This window comes from Apteryx rowi, unplaced genomic scaffold (genome assembly GCF_003343035.1).
Source record: "Apteryx rowi isolate R43461 unplaced genomic scaffold, aptRow1 scaffold_4, whole genome shotgun sequence".
NCBI lineage: Eukaryota > Metazoa > Chordata > Aves > Apterygiformes > Apterygidae > Apteryx > Apteryx rowi.
The window spans coordinates 8706758-8723900 of record NW_020450529.1 but is presented as its reverse complement, the minus strand read 5'-3'; the positions used below and the strand labels follow the sequence as shown (position 1 = coordinate 8723900).

The 17143-nt window shown below is 48.9% G+C and overlaps 1 protein-coding gene across 1 annotated transcript in view; it reads right to left on the bottom strand.

The window, feature by feature from the left end:
• The window catches only part of ADAMTS9 (ADAM metallopeptidase with thrombospondin type 1 motif 9), an 82905-nt gene that overhangs the window by 28896 nt on the left and 36866 nt on the right, over nucleotides 1-17143 (bottom strand). Inside the window, exons 16-27 of the mRNA XM_026074927.1 lie at nucleotides 15904-16070; nucleotides 15664-15793; nucleotides 14937-15063; nucleotides 13558-13768; nucleotides 12604-12768; nucleotides 11222-11386; nucleotides 10220-10339; nucleotides 7564-7668; nucleotides 7250-7417; nucleotides 6768-7052; nucleotides 5980-6141; nucleotides 5219-5395 (exon numbers count right to left, since the gene is read on the bottom strand). Coding sequence (XP_025930712.1) covers nucleotides 5219-5395; nucleotides 5980-6141; nucleotides 6768-7052; nucleotides 7250-7417; nucleotides 7564-7668; nucleotides 10220-10339; nucleotides 11222-11386; nucleotides 12604-12768; nucleotides 13558-13768; nucleotides 14937-15063; nucleotides 15664-15793; nucleotides 15904-16070 — 1982 coding nt within the window. The remainder of the gene's footprint in view (nucleotides 1-5218; nucleotides 5396-5979; nucleotides 6142-6767; nucleotides 7053-7249; nucleotides 7418-7563; nucleotides 7669-10219; nucleotides 10340-11221; nucleotides 11387-12603; nucleotides 12769-13557; nucleotides 13769-14936; nucleotides 15064-15663; nucleotides 15794-15903; nucleotides 16071-17143) is intronic.

Here is a 17143-nt window from a genome sequence, read left to right as displayed (position 1 = left end):
CCAAGAGACAACAGCTGAGACGGACCAAACTATGCGTACGGCAAACAGCTTTCAGACGGGGAGACAGCTTTCAGACAGGTCGGGGCGGATAGCAATAGGCTAGGAAGTTCTCATTTGGCTCTGCATCAGCTTTATTAAATCTTTGCTAAGATTTCTGCATGCGTTTCTACAGGCACCCAAACCACAGAGTGCCTCTCCCCACGTGGGTCTGGGGCACTGGGACTGTCCAAACCAGCCCTTTGGGGCTGCAACACTTGGCCTTCTCACACGGCCTCTCACGGGTGGGATTATTATTAACTATTACTATTACTATTATTATTCCGATAACGCCTGGCACCACAGAGAAACACAGATATGCTGCGGCAATCGCAGAGCCTGAACCAACATCGGATGAGCGAGGGGTAGGAAAAGCCATGTGAACCCAAGTGTCTGAGCAGCTCTGGGGACCTGTCACTCCCTTCTCCGGGGTGGCTTTGCTACTGCAGAAGCACGCGTRCAGAATCACAGCGCAACTCAGTAACGCTGCTGCCGCAGCAAATGGGTTTCCTGCAGAAGAGAGGAGCAGACCGGCAGAGGTAGGTACGCTTGCAACCAAACCTGTCCCAGTTATCACTGACGCCTGAGCAAGAGCTGACACACGGACTGCCAGGAATATCATCCGAACCCCGACAGGGGAATACGGCTGTGGAACAGCGCATCTGCAGCGGGTTTCACGGCGAGGGCACTTTGCAAGCAGCAGGTCAGGGGGCTGACAGGACGAAATGCAAATAACCTGAACTCTCCATCGACACCAACTTTGAGACTGAAATTCCTGCGTGCTGCTTCCTGGCACGGATGCCGGCCAGGCAGGCTGCGCTCTTCCCACCTTGTCTCCGGAGCGACTCTGCCATTACCTGCGTCCCTGCACCGGCAGACGCAGCCGAGGAGCCCTGTAAAGACCTCAGCCGCCGACGCCATCGCCTCCCAGCCCTGGCTAACGGGGTACGGCATCGTCATCCGAAACCAAAGCTGACTTCACATCGGCCCCCATAAGAGAGAGTTTGGAGTTTAGCAAGTTAACATTCTAATTCTTTTACGCTAAGCTTCCATTTCTGTGCTGTTAGATCAAAAAGTCTTCAAAGAATACGATAGCGGCATTTCTGCCTACTGGGTAAAGAGCTGGGAAGCACATGCCAGTTTTCCAGGCGCTAAGAGCTATATGACAATTGCATTAGTAGCTAGAACTTTTGATACCAAGGAGCGATAAGTACTTGGCAAAGCACAGTAGAGATTATTTTTAAAATCATAATCCTCTTAAGGGAAAAAAAAAAAAMCTAAACAAAGCAAAATCCAATATCATCCACAGGTCAAATTGAAATGATTACTAACCCGATGCAATGAAATCCAAATGACTCACCCGACTGAACCAGGACACCCCCRTGAGATACAATTGCTTTACCTTATCTGTGTATATTTTCTAATTAGGAAAGGATGAGAAGCCCACGACAAGTGAATTCAGCATTATTCATAGATTGTAGCAGGATACAGTTGTATGTTATGGTAAACTCTATATCACCATTACTTCTCTTAAGAAAAAGATACAGGCTGGTTATCAACTTTTTTCAACTTTTTTTTTTTTTGCTTAGAACTAACAATTTTATTTCCAGATATAAAAAACACCCAGCCCCCAGAATTGGCAAATTTCTGATAAAACACATCTAGAAATCACACAGCAGCAAGCGCGGGATGCAAAGGCCAGGTCACCTGCTTAGAGATCCATGTCCCAGCTACAGCAGACCCCATTAACTTAAATGATGCATATACATACTGGAAGGGGAGAGGAGATTCCCTATGGCAATCCAGCTCCCTTTTTTATATCTGTGCCCTARCAGAAAGGGCTTCCCCAAGCCTTTGCTGCACCCGCCCAGGGCTCTGCAAGAAACTCCCCACGGTTTCAGGGAGAGCTCTCAACCAGAGGACACCGTCTTTGCTCAAAGCCCCTGAGAATTTCTTTGCCGTTAACTTAACAGAAACAAAATTGCACACAGATTATTGTAAGGAGCGGATCTACTCCAGGATAAGTGGGTTCGGCCTCAGGTTTTCAGGGAACTGATGAATAATACTCTTTGTGAACCTCTCCCTCATTCTTGAAAATGCGGCGCGATTTCCTCTCATTATTTGAGAGCCTGGAAAGAAATCTATACCCGTTCACATTGTAAGGCATTCAGAGGAGAAAGAACAGTCTCTGTACCCCGGTGACAGTCTCTGCATGTTTTCTAAAGCGTTATTTTAATAAAAAAGTAAGGTCGATCACGTGGCTTACAATTCTCCAGTGTTTAAATACATGTTCTTAAAGAAGCAAGGAAATAAAGGTATCACCTTCTCTTAGTCCTCTTTGAACATACATTATAACGACAATGCATCTCACCAGTCTCCTATTATAGAATTATCATTTACACACAGAACCTGTTCATTCCTTTAATTCTCTCTTTAAAACCCAGCTTAAACCAGTCAGATAAAATCACTTGTTTACTGTATCAAATTGCAGGGGAATTTCACCTAAGGACTGACGGTTGGACTCTTTAGACTCTCTCTGCTTTAATTTGTGTGTATTTTACGGTATTAATTTCAGTCAAACTCGTGTGAAGCTGAGCCAATCAGATGCTTGCAAGAAATTAGTTAACCAAACTTCATAATTTATACACTTGTAACTGCATTTGTTTAATTACTGAGAATGACAGTTTCTATTGGAGAACAAAGCAAATAAAAGTGAATCAAAAGATGGAACATCGCAGCACCATTTCAGAAAATTTAGTAAAAGTTAGCAAAACTAAGTATATTAACTTAGCAAAAGAGTCAAGAAATCATTATACAAATTCCTTTATGATTACATTCTACTTGTCTTTAATTTTCACTCTTCAACATTAACATTAAACATTGTAAATGAATGCAATATTTATATAAAATTAAATAACAATATTGGAAAAATAAATACACTTTTACATAAATACATAAATCCATACTGCTGAAAAGTTTCAGCTAATACTATACTCTTGTTTCAAAAGTGACCAAAAAATATGGTAGTGACACTCCATCTGAACCGATGAAGTATGTACAGCTACAGAGCGATGTTTGCAGTCGATGACAGAGCTAAAGCAAATCAGGCGATACCATGCTTAAAAAAAAAAAAAGTGGAYTTTACTACCTACAGTAGTAGCACGAGGTAGACGTATACGTAGTGAATTTTGTAGGAGGGACATGAAGCCACAGTCCCCTATTGACCCCGTAGACAGGACTGAGTCTTCAGACCCAGGCTGCAGTCGCCTGTGTCAGAGCCAAATGACACTTAGGCAGTAAAAGACCTGAAAAATCAAGTCATTTTGTGGGAATAATCCTAGCTCAGCTCTACAACCCCTTCCCCGGGCGGGCGAAAGCTGCTGCCGCCACCGTGCAGTCCCAGAGCCCGAACGAGTGACCACCACCACCGAGGTGGGCCAGCGGCGCTGCCAATCACGGCGATGCCGGGTGGGCACCCGCTTCATTGCTCCCTTAATCAGGCGACAGTGGTGGCCTCCTGCCCAGGAGAGCCACCCGAGACTGCAAGCCGGGGCCCAACGGCGGCAGCTAGAGCCGAGGGACGTTTTCCAGGGTAAAAGAAACCCCCAAAACGCAGGGCTGCGCCCAGCATTTCAAGACGCTGGAGCAGATGCAGCCCTAGCGGCTGCTCCTGCGGTGGGGGAGAGGCCAACTGCTGCGGGACACCAAAACGCAACGTACCTCGGCCCACACCTTCGGTTCTTGCAAACGTTCCAGCACCGGTAATAAGGGTTAGCAGCAATTTTTAGTTGGTAATTCCGGGAGAAAAACAACTGCACGGCTTGCTAGTTCTGCTTAGCTCAGCTCACTCGTTTTTAGCACCAACTATCAGTGTACAAGTGATACATTAGCACCGCAAATGAAATATTTCACATCACTGTCCCTTGCACTGGTGAAGCACCATAGAAACACGAGTTCAGCAGTTTTATGGCTGTTGCATAACTCACTGAGGTATGATGAAAAGATTGAGAAATGTTACTGAAAGCATCCACAGAAACTAGAGGGAAGTTACAGCCCAGTAAGATGACTCCTCAAACCAAAACTATTAAGGAGGTCTAATATATTACAAATAGGCCTCTTTTCTTCTTTTCTCATAAAGTGCTTTTGAGTCAAATTCATTTTTTAAAATCTCCTTTAACTACTTCATAACAAAATATACACTAAAGCTCGACGTTTATTTGAAGGCCACTCCAAAACCGGCACGTCCGTGGTTTTCACCCCATTTGGAAGTGCCCCACGTTGCACTCACATCAGCAGGGAGCATTTCAGAGCCGCGGGGTGCAATGCAACAGCCCGGACCCCCTGCGCCTGGCCGCTCTGCCCTCGAGCCGCCCGAAGAGCGTCCCTGTGCAGCAGGCTCCTTCTGCGGCAACGCGGCATTTTCAACCACCCCTGCTCCGGGATCGGAAAACGCTCACGGTTTTAAGCCTTCCTACACCCTGCTGAGCCCTTGCTGATTTAATGATGTCTAAAGCAGCAGCTGGAGATCAGGCCAGACAAAAACTATCCAGAACCAGAGAAATGCATGAGAACCGCTTACCAGTGCCTCTGCACAATACATTCCCCTTGCGTTTTACATGGGAATAGAAATACAGCTATATGTTATCACGGGTGTGAATGTGCATGTGTTTCTATATAAATGTATGTGCGGGAACACACACACACACCTATAYGCACTTGTACATGCTTGTGAGTTAATGCAATTTAGTACAAATTTCCCCCTGTCATCTTGTTTTTGGCAGAGAACATGCAACTTGTAAACCAGTAGGTGCACAGTGCAGGATTACCATTAAGTGTCAGTACGACTGAACTTCAGTTGACATGTACTGCTTAAATGCCAGGTTTAAATCCATATGCAAAGAACTCAGTCAGAACCGAGAGTCATAACGCATAGCGCTTGCACAGTGTCATAAAACGGACAAAAGTTGGTTACTTAGCAGAAAGTGCCTTTTAAATTGAAGGACTTGAGCTCCCCTAATGTAAGCCCTTCCTGAACAGGCGTTATTCTGAACATATTGTCAAGAATCCTCTTTAAGTGCAGCTTTAAGACATGAAGCGTTAGCACCTTGTTTTGAAGCAAGTTAAATCTGCTGTTACGGAACATCCAAAAYGGTTCACAAAGAGAAAGAGTTTATGGCCGTACCGAGCTCCAAGGACCAGCGCTCCAGGCAGCATCTCTAGGACAGTCCTGCACATTGCACTGCTCTCTGTCCGGCGGCTTGTCGAGGATTTCACAGCTCAGATCTGTAAACCTTTCTCCATTAGGGCGCTGACACACCACCAGCCGCGTTCTTGTCCCTGCCCCGCATGGCTTTGTGCACTGCAAGTTGGCAGAGGACACAGGAATTACAATTTTGGCAGCTCAAATACTGACTACTGGTAGCTCTAAGCACTAGCACCTCTCAAGACCCGGGGGCTATCCCGTTGTGAACCAGCCAGCTCCCCCCCAAACAGCATATGAGCTTCCGACGTCCCACCAGCCGTYCCACTTTCTCACCTCCCAGAGTTACTTGTCCTGCTTGACAAYGATATTGTCCAGCCCAGCATAATATCGGAGGTTAACACCTTTAATCACTTGTCTCAGATAAATTTTCTGAAGGGAGCAGTGTTTTTAATAAAAAAAGGCCTTCAGTTAAAATAGACTTCTCTTAAAAATAAAAATTAAAAAAAAAAACTTTTGCAGAATTTGCTTTTGCCCGGGAACAACTTTTTTCCGTGACAAACGGAACCGAAAACAACATCAAGCAGTTGCTAGGGTTCACTCATTTATCAGAAGATGCCTTTCATGCTCCAGTCTTTCTAATAAACGTCACCGAAATTCCCCCCCTCTTCTCCCATTTTTCAGCCGCCCGCTAATGAAAACCTTCCCCCGCGCAGGGAGAAGAGGATTAGCGCTGCGCTCACCTCCCCCCAGTTGCCATAAGCCCACTGCGGACAGGGGCCCGATTCGCACGACCTCTGCTCCGCGGGTTTGGTTTTCTCATCGCAGCCGTTTGCCGTGTACCCGTTTTCGTCCTGGCACACCACGACCCGCCGCTGGAAGCCCCCCGCACACGTACTGGAGCACTGGAAGACACAATTGCCCACGGCTGCTTTGAGCCCAGGAATAACCGCGGATTCCCGGCTCCTTCCCAGGGCAGCGCACCGTGGGAACGCACAGCCAGAAACTTAATACGGCCAACAGGCATTATTAACTKCAAACCCCGGCTATTAGCAATAGCAGTGCAATGACTTAGGTGCTGACTAAGYGAAGAAAATAAACACGAGCGTAGTTTTAAGCAGGTGAGTAAACCCCMCTGCCTTCGCTCCAGTGTCTAACATTGCATTCATGCTTAATGCCCTTTAGGGACTTCCGCGATAAAGCGTTTCAAGCCCCGGTGGGGGGAGAGGAGCTGGCACTGAGGCTCTGCTGTGCTTTGGCAACAGCACTGCGCGGCTGTAAACGTCCCGGGGGACGGCCAAGGAGCGGAGTTTGGCCATTGCCTCGGAAAACGATGCCATCAGCTTTCTGCCTGCAGAGCCTCGGTGAAGCCCGAGGGGAACGAGAAGCGAACCTGCGCCCCGCTGCAACGCTTACTCGCGTGAGCGGAGAGCAGTGAAAGGCTCCCTCCTTTCCCTGCGCAGCGACATTAAAAAAGCCAGAATTTGCCCAGAAAGGAATAAGCAGAAATAAGAAAAATGGGGGCACTCACAGCACCCCAGGGGCCAATCCTCCACTGATTGCCTCCTGGTACATGTGCGCGGTTTCGGTTCGGGCTGCCTCCCGGCTGCAGCTTGAGCCGATGATCYGGGTAGAGGAAAGGATGGATGGGCCTGCCGTAGTCGTGGCTGTTTGGATGACAAGGAGACATGGAGCAGTCTTGCTCGGTGGCGGGCAGGTCCTCCGGATCGCATTCGCTTCTGTCCACCAGCTGGTCACTGTAATTGATGCAGATCACTTGTCGCGTTGCCTTACCTTGACCACAAGTCACTGAGCACTGCGTTACAGTGGGAAAAAGGAGACACCGTCACATTTCCAGCTTTGAAAAAACACACAGGCAGTTATTGCTAATACAGAACAGCTGAAAACCTTGATCTCCCCCCTTTTAAGCAGGCAAATGTAACAGACTGCTCAAATATTTTTCCAGCAACGAGGTCTACATGGTTCTCCCGCACTGGGGAGCGCGATGCTTACGGAGCTCCACTCCAAGGCCTTCCACTGTCCGCATGGCATCACGGTGCACATTTCTGTGGCCGACGGCTTTGGGAGGTGGAAGCAAGCTGACTCGTCGGCCACCGAGCCCTGGTCATCACGACAGCTGACGTATCGCATCCTGGTACCTTTCCCACACGTCGCTGAGCACTAGGAAAGAGCAACAAGCAAGTCCGCTAGAAAGTTTCTTGTTATATACTGCAGGGGTGTTGGAATACAAAGCTGGTCAAATGCACTTAAAAATATCACAGCGTCTACTGTAAAATAATCCTGAAAGTATTACAACACGCACTTACTGGTGTCCAGGATCCAAATCTCCACTGCGTCCTGTGAATGCCTGATATGGATCTCTTGGCTTCGGGACTATTTGGATTGGGAGGACACGCTGCTATTTCGCAGTCCTGTAAGTGAAATACATGAGGTAAAGGAGGAAAATAAAACAGACCATAAAGACTTTGCAGATGTTTCAGGTAAGCCATCTCCTCAATGTAATTATGAACAATGCACAATGCCTTGCAAATCTGCAACCTGCATGCTGTTCATTTGTGTTTTGGCAGGCTTTCTCCTTGCATCCTCAGGGGGAACCAGCAAAATTTGCTATTAAAACATCTGAGGGCTTCACATGCAGAACTTCAGTGGCCTTTTGGCTTACAAGGAACTCTAAAATGGGGACCCCCCCATAACCATATGCCACCTCTATGCATCACAACCAGACGTCCTGAGGCAAAAGATGAAACTGCATTAAGAGAGTTCTTCTGATAGGACCACACGTATCTGCAAARTGACACCTTTGTCTCCCTTCAGAGCTCCCCAAATAACGGTTATGCTGCTGAGGTGTTGAGGCTGCTGCTCAGCATGCTGGCTGATGGCAGCCCCTCGATTCCCTGCAGCCCCCCGGACTGCCTACATCTRCTGGCTGATCTTCACCTCACCCAAACTCCTGCAAGGTTTCTGGGACAGGCACACCCTCCTGTTTGGCATTGATACAGTGCCAAACAGGAGGGCTTTGGTCCTGTCTGGATCTCCCAGGAGGTATGGCAACAGCAGTAATGAATAGCCATAACTTTACTCCATGCACCTACAAATACTTGTTGCCAAAAAGGGGAAATTAATACTGAGCTCCACTGCAAAGGAGAGACCGGCTCCTGACAAGTGGCATAAATGATTTCCACATTACTATCATTTTACTTATCCTGGAGATGTGCATGCTGAACAACTGTTGATGACAAGTGAGTTTGTTATCCCTTYACTATAGTGCAGTGGGTCTCCATACATGGGAAAAACAGCCCTTTCCTAAATGTCCTGGCCTTAGTTGAACTCTGAAGTCATGCAGGACCAAAGCATCAGCACTACGATTTCCCTAGATGACAGATAGATGGTAATATTCTGTTTTATTTAACTCCTTCAGACACTATGGGATGCATGGGCTTGCAACGGGAATTTACGCCTGCAGAGAGTTTGCTTCCAAAAAAAGCAAGCCAGCATGAAAAGCCTCTTCAGTAAATTTGCAAAGAATGTCCAATATTTCTCAATTTATCAGCCCAGAGGGGCTGTAGCTAGGATTAGAGCTGGAACTTATACTATGCTGGCACATCCAGCACGTGAGAAACAACAGCCCCTAGTTGTCGTTAGCATTACACAGCAACAGCGCTGCAGCCAAGCAAGCCCAGGCGGCAGCCAAGCATCTAGACCCGGTGCAAGCCTAAAGGAGATGTCTGCTGCGCTGATGCCCAAGCCTCTTGCGCTAGCAAATACTGTCCCATCTTATCCYCATGCTCTCTGTCTGTCTTCCTATATCCATCCATTACCTTCTACYTAGCTCATGAGCTCTTAGGACCAGCTTTAGTTCTGAATCTGCACAGCCCCTTGCRCATCCCATCCTATGACTGGAGCTAACCACCAAAGCTAGTCTTTAACCCAGGAGGTCTTGATGCGCTTGTGACAAGCTCTTCATTGCCTTTTTGGCAATCTGGTACTTAAGAGAGCAAGGTCAACCTCATGGAGAGGGTCTGGTGGGAACKTCACAAGCACATTCTTAGGTTCTCCACCCCACTGAGAAGTTGTTGGTGCTCTTGGTACCTCCATCCCACCTCTACCAAAATGGGACGCTGTGCTGCTCCTCTCCGACAGGAAGTAACAACCTTAATTTTAACAGCTCTGCTGCTGAAGGAATGAAAACGAAGGGAAGGAGAAGATGATGCTCTCCTGGCCGTGCACAGCTGGAGGAGAGTCGTGCTGTTCGGTGCTCCTGAGCTCCCCTTGGAGCGGGCTGGCGGGCTCACTCTGTGCCAAGGAGCAGYTCCACCACCTCCTGCGCCACAGAGCAACCACTTGGTTGCCTCTAGGCAGAAGGACCACGAAGCAGAGCCTCATCTCCTCTTGCTCCACATGGACTTTTGCTGCAGGCCTCCCAGACACCCCCGCGAAGCTGCAGCTTGGRTGCCTCCAAACACGTTGGCTTACCCCAGGGATGGTGCAGAAGCATTCACCCTTTCTAGAAGGATGCCCTACGCACTCAGAAGCTGGTGGGAAACACGCTGGGGCTCGGGACGCCCAAAACRGCGTGCGACAGACATATCAAACCTCGAGCACCACTCCAGGGAGCGCAGTCTCAAAAGCTGCCCCCATTTGGCAGGAACGCACCCCACACGCTGCCAGCTCAGCCGCCAGGAAGGCGCGCACTGAAAGGGCCGTCCAGCAGCTCCGCTGAGACCCGGTGACACAGGCCACGGGGCCACCTGCATCCTCACCATGGCCGATCGCCGCCTCTCCCCCCARGCTGAGACAGCGGCAGTGACTTATACCCCATGGAGAAGATCTGACCCACTGATACTCGAGAGCACTCTCAAGAGCATTGATCTCCTAGCAGCAGGGACAACCAGTTAAGAGGAAAAGTTATTCATGCCTGGGGGCACAAGAACAGAAGACAAAGATGGGAACAGCAGTATTTACCTGGGTATCTGTTGGCCTGGTCGCAGCGTTGCACTCATTATCATCCACCACGGACACATAGGTGCCTACCACACACTTGACCGCCCTCATCTGGTAGCCTTGTCCACAGGTCGTCGTGCACTGGGAGAGGAAAGACAGGAGGAAAGGGCCGGGGTCTGAGCAGCCGTTTCATCTAGAAGGTATTAATCAGCCTAGCCGAGCATGCAGCAAGAACAGTGCAAACAAAACCCATCCTTCCTTCTGACTTCCCTCTACTTTCAGCATTTCAGCTTCAAATTAGGTCAAAGTTTTAATTCACTGCTCCCATCAGAGCCTTGCACGCTTCACTTCTTGTCCTCAGGTACGAAGGTGTAAACATTTAAATGATTTACTCTTCTGAACGCAGTGAATTACGGTTTGGTAGAAACTGCATCATATCTTACTTTAAAACTAGCTGTTCAGACCCACAGTAGCACGACCAGCTAATGAATAATTTTGCTGATGGGCAGTAAGTCTGGTTGGGACAACTGCTCCGGGTTTGCTGCTGTTTTTTCAAGCCAACAGTTAACAGCTTTGTGGAAAACAAGATGCCAGAATACTCTGGAAGAAACGAGCAATTTGTATTTTAACATAAAAAACCCAAACTCCTAAACTGGAAAATATCAAAAACAACAGCTATTCAATGGGAGCAGCTTTTTGTGAAAATTAGGGCATATATTTAAGTGCCTAAATATGGATTTAGGAGCGTAACCTTGGAAACCCCCTTTTTTTTTTTTTTTTTTTGAAAATCACGGCCAATTTAGTATGACACAAATTAAATTTAGCACAGAGGGCAGGTACTGGCACTGCTGCCCATATGCTGAACTCGGGCGAACAGAGGGTTGTTTTTGTGTGCAAATCAGTTAACACAGTCCTGCCACCGAGTGGAGACGAAAGGGTTACGGCAGGCCTCTTGGCAGCGCTGCGCGACACCGGCAGCCCCCGTCACACCAGAACGGGGAGAAAACGGCGGCTTTTCGGTACCTGCCCCCACGGTCCGACTTGCCACGACGCACACTCCTGCTGCTGACAGCTCTGCACYGACTCCGGCTTCGTTTCGGGATCGCAAAACCTGTCACTTAACCGATCTTCGCCGAACTGGCACCAGGTCTGGCGATGCTTATGCCCCTTCCCGCAGGTGACCAGGCACTGCGAGGAGCAAAGCAGAAGCTCAGCGGYGCCGGCGGAGCAGGGCGAGCGCTGCCAGCTGAGCACCTGCCCAGCGGCTTACAAACAGGCCCGCTGCAAACAACCACTCAGGAACCGGTGCCGAGAGGTGGGTCTTTAACTAACGACCACGCGCGCTGGAAAACACACGAGCATTTTTGCAAGACAAGGGATTGCCTTGCGGGAATTGGTCCACGGCACAGACCGGAGTGTGGAAAACAGCCCTGMTGGGAAATGATAGCGAGGACAAAGCGAGACCATGACGGCTCTTTATTTTCAGAAAACTCAGTCAGTGGCTAAATCCTGTCTAAGCCTGATTTAACGGTGCTTCAAGATGATCAAGGCCCATGTAACTCTGATAGCCTCATGGCTGTTTTCATTAACTTTTTTCAAACCATGACCCTAGCACTTCTTCARACATGCCAAAGGCAATGGAGAAAAGCACAGCAAACGCAAGTGCAAAGCAGGATGGCCAGGAGACAGCGTGGCAGTGCCTTCCTCCACGCCAAGGCAGGTATAATCTGCTTCTCGTGACTACTTCAACTTCTAGCAACTTGCTATATCTGTGGGACATGTGGCAAAGCCTTAGCACTGCCTGCCAAGGCTTTAGCAGGGTGCAACAGGGTGACGCAGGCTTGCAAAAAATAGAGCAAACTTGCTGCCCTTGGAGAGCATGCGATAAAGATCTTGCAACTCCCGCAGGTGCAAACACCTCTTCCACCGCCACTGAATGGCTCAAGCTCTTAGGAGCTAGAACCGGAATAGAGATATTTTGCTGGGAACAATGGTCAGCTAACAGTCCCCATTTCCCCTTAATTTCTTTCATTATTTCCTAACAGGATGCAATGCACAAAAATGCGAGCTATTTGGCCACAAAGGTGAAGGGCAGCCTTTGAAGAACATCCTCCTAAATCCTCAGCCCTGCTGTGGGAAGAAGTCTATTAAYGTAGGTTTTGTTGCATTATGAAGGAGCAAAGGACTCCAGCTAGCAGCAGAGGAGATGACTACTAAACAGCGGGGAGAGGTGCAGTGGGTGCCCCGGGATATGGCCCTCAGGCTGTACAAAGAAAACAAACCGGTACCAATTCCAGCGCACCCTGTTTATGGAAGAGCGGGAAAACAGAGGGTTTCTTTGCAGGATCAGTGCATCAGGGTTCAAGGCACCAGCCCATGGGTCCCAGCTAGCGAGCGACACCTACCTCGGACCAGTCGCCAGTTTTCCACTGAGGGCACAAGAAGTCGCTGCACCGCTGCACCGTCAGCTTCTCCTGCTGACTGCATTTACTGTCGTCCAGGACGTCGTTGTAGGTGTTAACACACATGGCTCGCCGCCGCCGCGTGCCCCCGCCACAACTTTTAGAGCACTTGAAAGAAGATAAACTGAGTAAACACATTCTGCCATCCTATCGCAGGCCAAGAGCCCATTTATTTCCTTATCTCGTCTTACAGTTGGTACTATGAAGGGAATTGCTTTAGAAGAGAATGCAGAAAACCTCTGGAAGAACAATTTACACTTTAGGCAACTGGCTGTTACTTTATATATTCCTTTAAAAATCCAATCTCGCTAAGCTTAATAATATCTTGTGGTAATGAGTTTCACAGATTCATTTCAGGTTATAACGCTCTTACTGCTTTTACACATGTTGCCTTTCAGTTCCCCCAAACGGCTGCTGCCGTGTTCACATTTTAGGAGAGGTTAATTCCACTTGTGAGAATTAACCAGCCGCCCCTCCGTCACCATGTTCTTTCTGGAAAGCCCTAGTCTTATCGTTCCCTTGGTGCCACCTTTGCCTTCAGGAATATTCTTGGGCATTGAAAAGCTTTCTGCTAAAAAGGATAAAGAAAGCACATTTCAAAGATTCTCCACTGATGGCAACACGTCCTCGCTGACGCCAGCACTGCCAGCAGCGTGGCTGGCTTGCATGAGAGAAGATGGCCAAGTGGGCTTAGCATAATGAAGTCCAATGTCAGGACAGTTAAAAGCATAAATTCATCACAGTGGAAGATAAGGACTATGAGGCTGACTTGGACTAGCATCCTCAAGAGAAGGCAATGAAAGCACCGTGGCCAAGTTTTACAGGTCATTTACAGACTTAGCAACTTGAGAGCGTCCTCAGAGAGGACACGTTGGAGGAGACCCGAGCGCCCCTTACCTCCGTCCAGGCCGAGTACCGCCAGCCTCCCACGTTGCAGTCTCCCGTGCACTTCTCCCTCGTGCTCGGCTTGGGCTGGCTGCTGCAGAAGCGGTCGTCGACCTTCTCCGTCTTGCCCTCCAGCCGGCTGTACTTGGAGCAGTAGATGTCCAGGGTGCGGTAGCCCAGGCCGCACTGGGCAGTGCACTCGCTCTTCCTCGCCACGTGCCACCTGAGGGAGGGAAGGGCAAGCGGACCCCGTCAGCCACCGCGGCGCGGCACGGCGCAGAGCCCGCGGCAACGCGCCCGCCTTGGGGCCGCGGCAGGAGGCGGAAGGAGGTGCTGAGATTTAGGGCTACGGGCAGGTGATGCACTTTGGGGCATTTACATGAGTAACGAATAGATGTTCTTTAACTGGGAGTCTTAACTGTTTACAGCACGACCCAAAGCTTTGTGGCTTCGAAGCCCCCCAGGAACATTAGGCAGCTAACGCCAGCGTTGCTCCTCGGAGGGGAAAACCTGTTACGTTAGCGAAGCTAGAAGAAGAATAAGATCAAGAGGATTTGGAGTCAACGGCGCCTGAGTTACAGGCAGCGCTCACATCCCCGACGGTTTTCCAAACTTCTGCATTTCCCCTTCTCAAGTTTCCAACCCGTTGCAATGGCAACGGCTGTTACTGCGACAACCCAGCCTCTGGCCATGAACGGGCCGGCCCGTTTTTTTCCCTCCGGACTTAACGCAGCAAGAGAGACGCCTCTCAGAAAACCCTGCAGCCTAAGGTGCCTCACCAGCAGCCGTTTAACGCCACCTTATTTACGCTCCAAACAGGAAAAATGGTTGCTTTTTAAAGGAGATGGGTTGTGCCTCCTTGGGAGACATCCCACCAATTCCAACCGCAAGCGGGGACAAACTCGCTGGAATTGTCCGGGGACAGCCCCAGCCCAGCTGGGCGCTTAAGCCAGGCTGCACTTTAAGCACCCGATGATAAATCCGAGCYTTCGTTACTCTTTTGCTTTGGGCACGTGCTTTTCCCTCTTTGCGGGCTGTTTGTGGGACTGTGCCGAGCGTTTCTGACCCAGGCAGAGGAGAATTTCAGGCACTGTATTGCACGGGTATATTTTTCAACATCAGGGSAGAGATTCCTTATACTTAGCACTAATTTCATCCAAAAAGAAAAATCTGAAGATGTAGAAAAATGCCTCTCTTAAAATACAGCTGGGGGATGTCACCCCCCCTTGGGTGACAAAGAGGCAACGTTTACTTTTTTTTTTTTTTTTTTTTTTTAAATCTAGCACAACTAGCTGAAAAGACGATCTATGCCAAGAGGTCAAACGAACGAGGAGAAAATTTTATATATACATATATGATGTAATATATATACATGACAGAGTAGAGTGCACCTTAATTCACATTCTGTGCTACAAGGCTCAGTTATCGGATCAGGTTGGGGAATTCGGTCACATCTTTGGTCTGATACCGTGAGCTGATCCGACTCTCTCGTACACACAGGTTTCCTTTTTCTTTCTCCTACGCAGAAGAAAAACACATCGTTTCAGGCACACGGGAAAGCGCTCAAATCAATTATTTCTCTTACTCCTCCTGCAGCAGCATTTAAGAGACATTTAATTATGCYCTAAATCCCTTTCGGAAACAGAGGCAGGGTTAAGACTATGAGAATAGCGGCGGGGGTTTAATGCAGAGGCAGCCGAAGAAGGAAAGGAAAGCTGCAGCGCGAGGGCGAAGGAGGACGYTGTGCATCTAGCAGGGCCAGCGCTRGCSGTGGGAAGCGGTGGGAACGCCGACGCCTCCCGCGGCCTCGGGAACCGCCACGTGACCTTGGCTGCGCTCGAGTCTCCTCATCCGCAAACCAGCCGGCAGCACTGGCCTGGCTCCGYGGGGGCTGTAAAGACGCCCTGCTTTGAAACAAAAGCACCAGACCAGGGCTACACCTTGCAAGCCGGTACCGGGCACCGCAGACAAGCTACTGCTACGGCCCAGGGGAACCATCAAGCCCGTAACGGGAGCATCTCAAAGACAGCAAACGGAGAAGCAGTTGTCAGCACCGCGAGACCCCAGGTGAACCCGCGACAAAACAGCATCGTCTTTAAAGCACCGCCGAGCACCCACCTTGGCAGAGCTTACTGCACGGCTGCCACGGGCCATACGCGTTCCAGTAAAACTGCTGAGGTTTGTCCTCGATGGGGATATTAAACGTGTAACGGACGTCAGGATTGTACAAATTGCCCACTGATAAAACCTGAGAGGAAAAAAAAGATAAGCCAGCGTGAACTGACAGGCGCCGCTGCCTACCGCTCGCAGCCCGACGCAGCTCGGCAGGCTTCTCCACACGCATGACGTATACTTCACCTGAAGCGTTATTTCTTGCTCAATCCGATCTGTAGAATTAATCCTTTCAACAGTATTATCCGATCCGCTGTATTCGATCACAGCATTCCCAACTTTGATTTCCCTTTTAAACATACTGACGACAAAGTCTCCATTTAATATAAAGTCTCCTTGACTGTTAGATAAGGCTGCATAGGTGCAAAAAACAAGAACTAAAGACGCAGAATTAACTCATACATACATATAAAGTGGTCACGCGCTCTCGGTGGCCCCTTTCACTGGGTGCGGTGGAAAAACCTGCGGGTACTCTCAAACAGAAAGGATGCAAAGGGAGCAGCAGAGGTTTTACAGTCATCATCCCTCTTCCTTTTACCAGTGGAGAGCCTCATTCAAATGAAAATTATTCCTAAACGGTTCACCCCTAGTCCAGGGCAAAGAGATACCCAAAAGGCCTGCCGGGCAGGCGGCCGTCCACAGCACACAACCTGCATCCCAGATACACCACAGAGACCGAAACGCGGCTATAATTCTGCCCAAATCTTTTTGCTCGTCGTGCAGATGGGGTGGCTCTCGCCTTGCCTCCAGGTGCGCTCTTAGGGTGCAACCACGTAAGCTAATTGCCCAGACTTCCACTTTCCAGTGGATAATTACAGGGAGTTTGGTCAGTATTTTTCTCTCTCTCTGTCTCTCCTCCCCCCCTTACATTTTTATTATCCCAAATCTAAGGTATGTGAAAGCACTGAAGGCTTAAAGCCTAAATGCTTTATAAAAGGAACAGTTTCCTGAAAACAGCAGTCTGCTGCACAACTTCACACTAATGCGATTATGTAGCTAATTTCCTAAGTTAGTTTCCCCACCATTTCACCCATCACAGCTACATTACTACAAAGCCTCTGCACTGAAAAATCTAAACTTAACACCAAAACACCAAAGGGAAAGTTTTACACCGAGCGAGGAGAGATAATGCAGCAAAACCCTGCTTGGTAGCAAACGCATACAGATGGAGAAAGACTCACAAAGGAGACTCCATACGCGGCCAAATTCCATACTTCAGAGGCTTTAATGCCATTAAGCAGTACTAAAACACCCTAAAGGATTCCTTTCCGTTTACTGTATCTTCCGACAATAGGAATGTGTCTTGGACTTGATGACAACATCAAATTCCTCCTAAACTGTTGAGCAACTACAAGGTTCACAGTACTGAGGGCCCAAGATTTCACACTCAGTGAGCTGCAAAATAAGCGGACACATGCACGCTTCT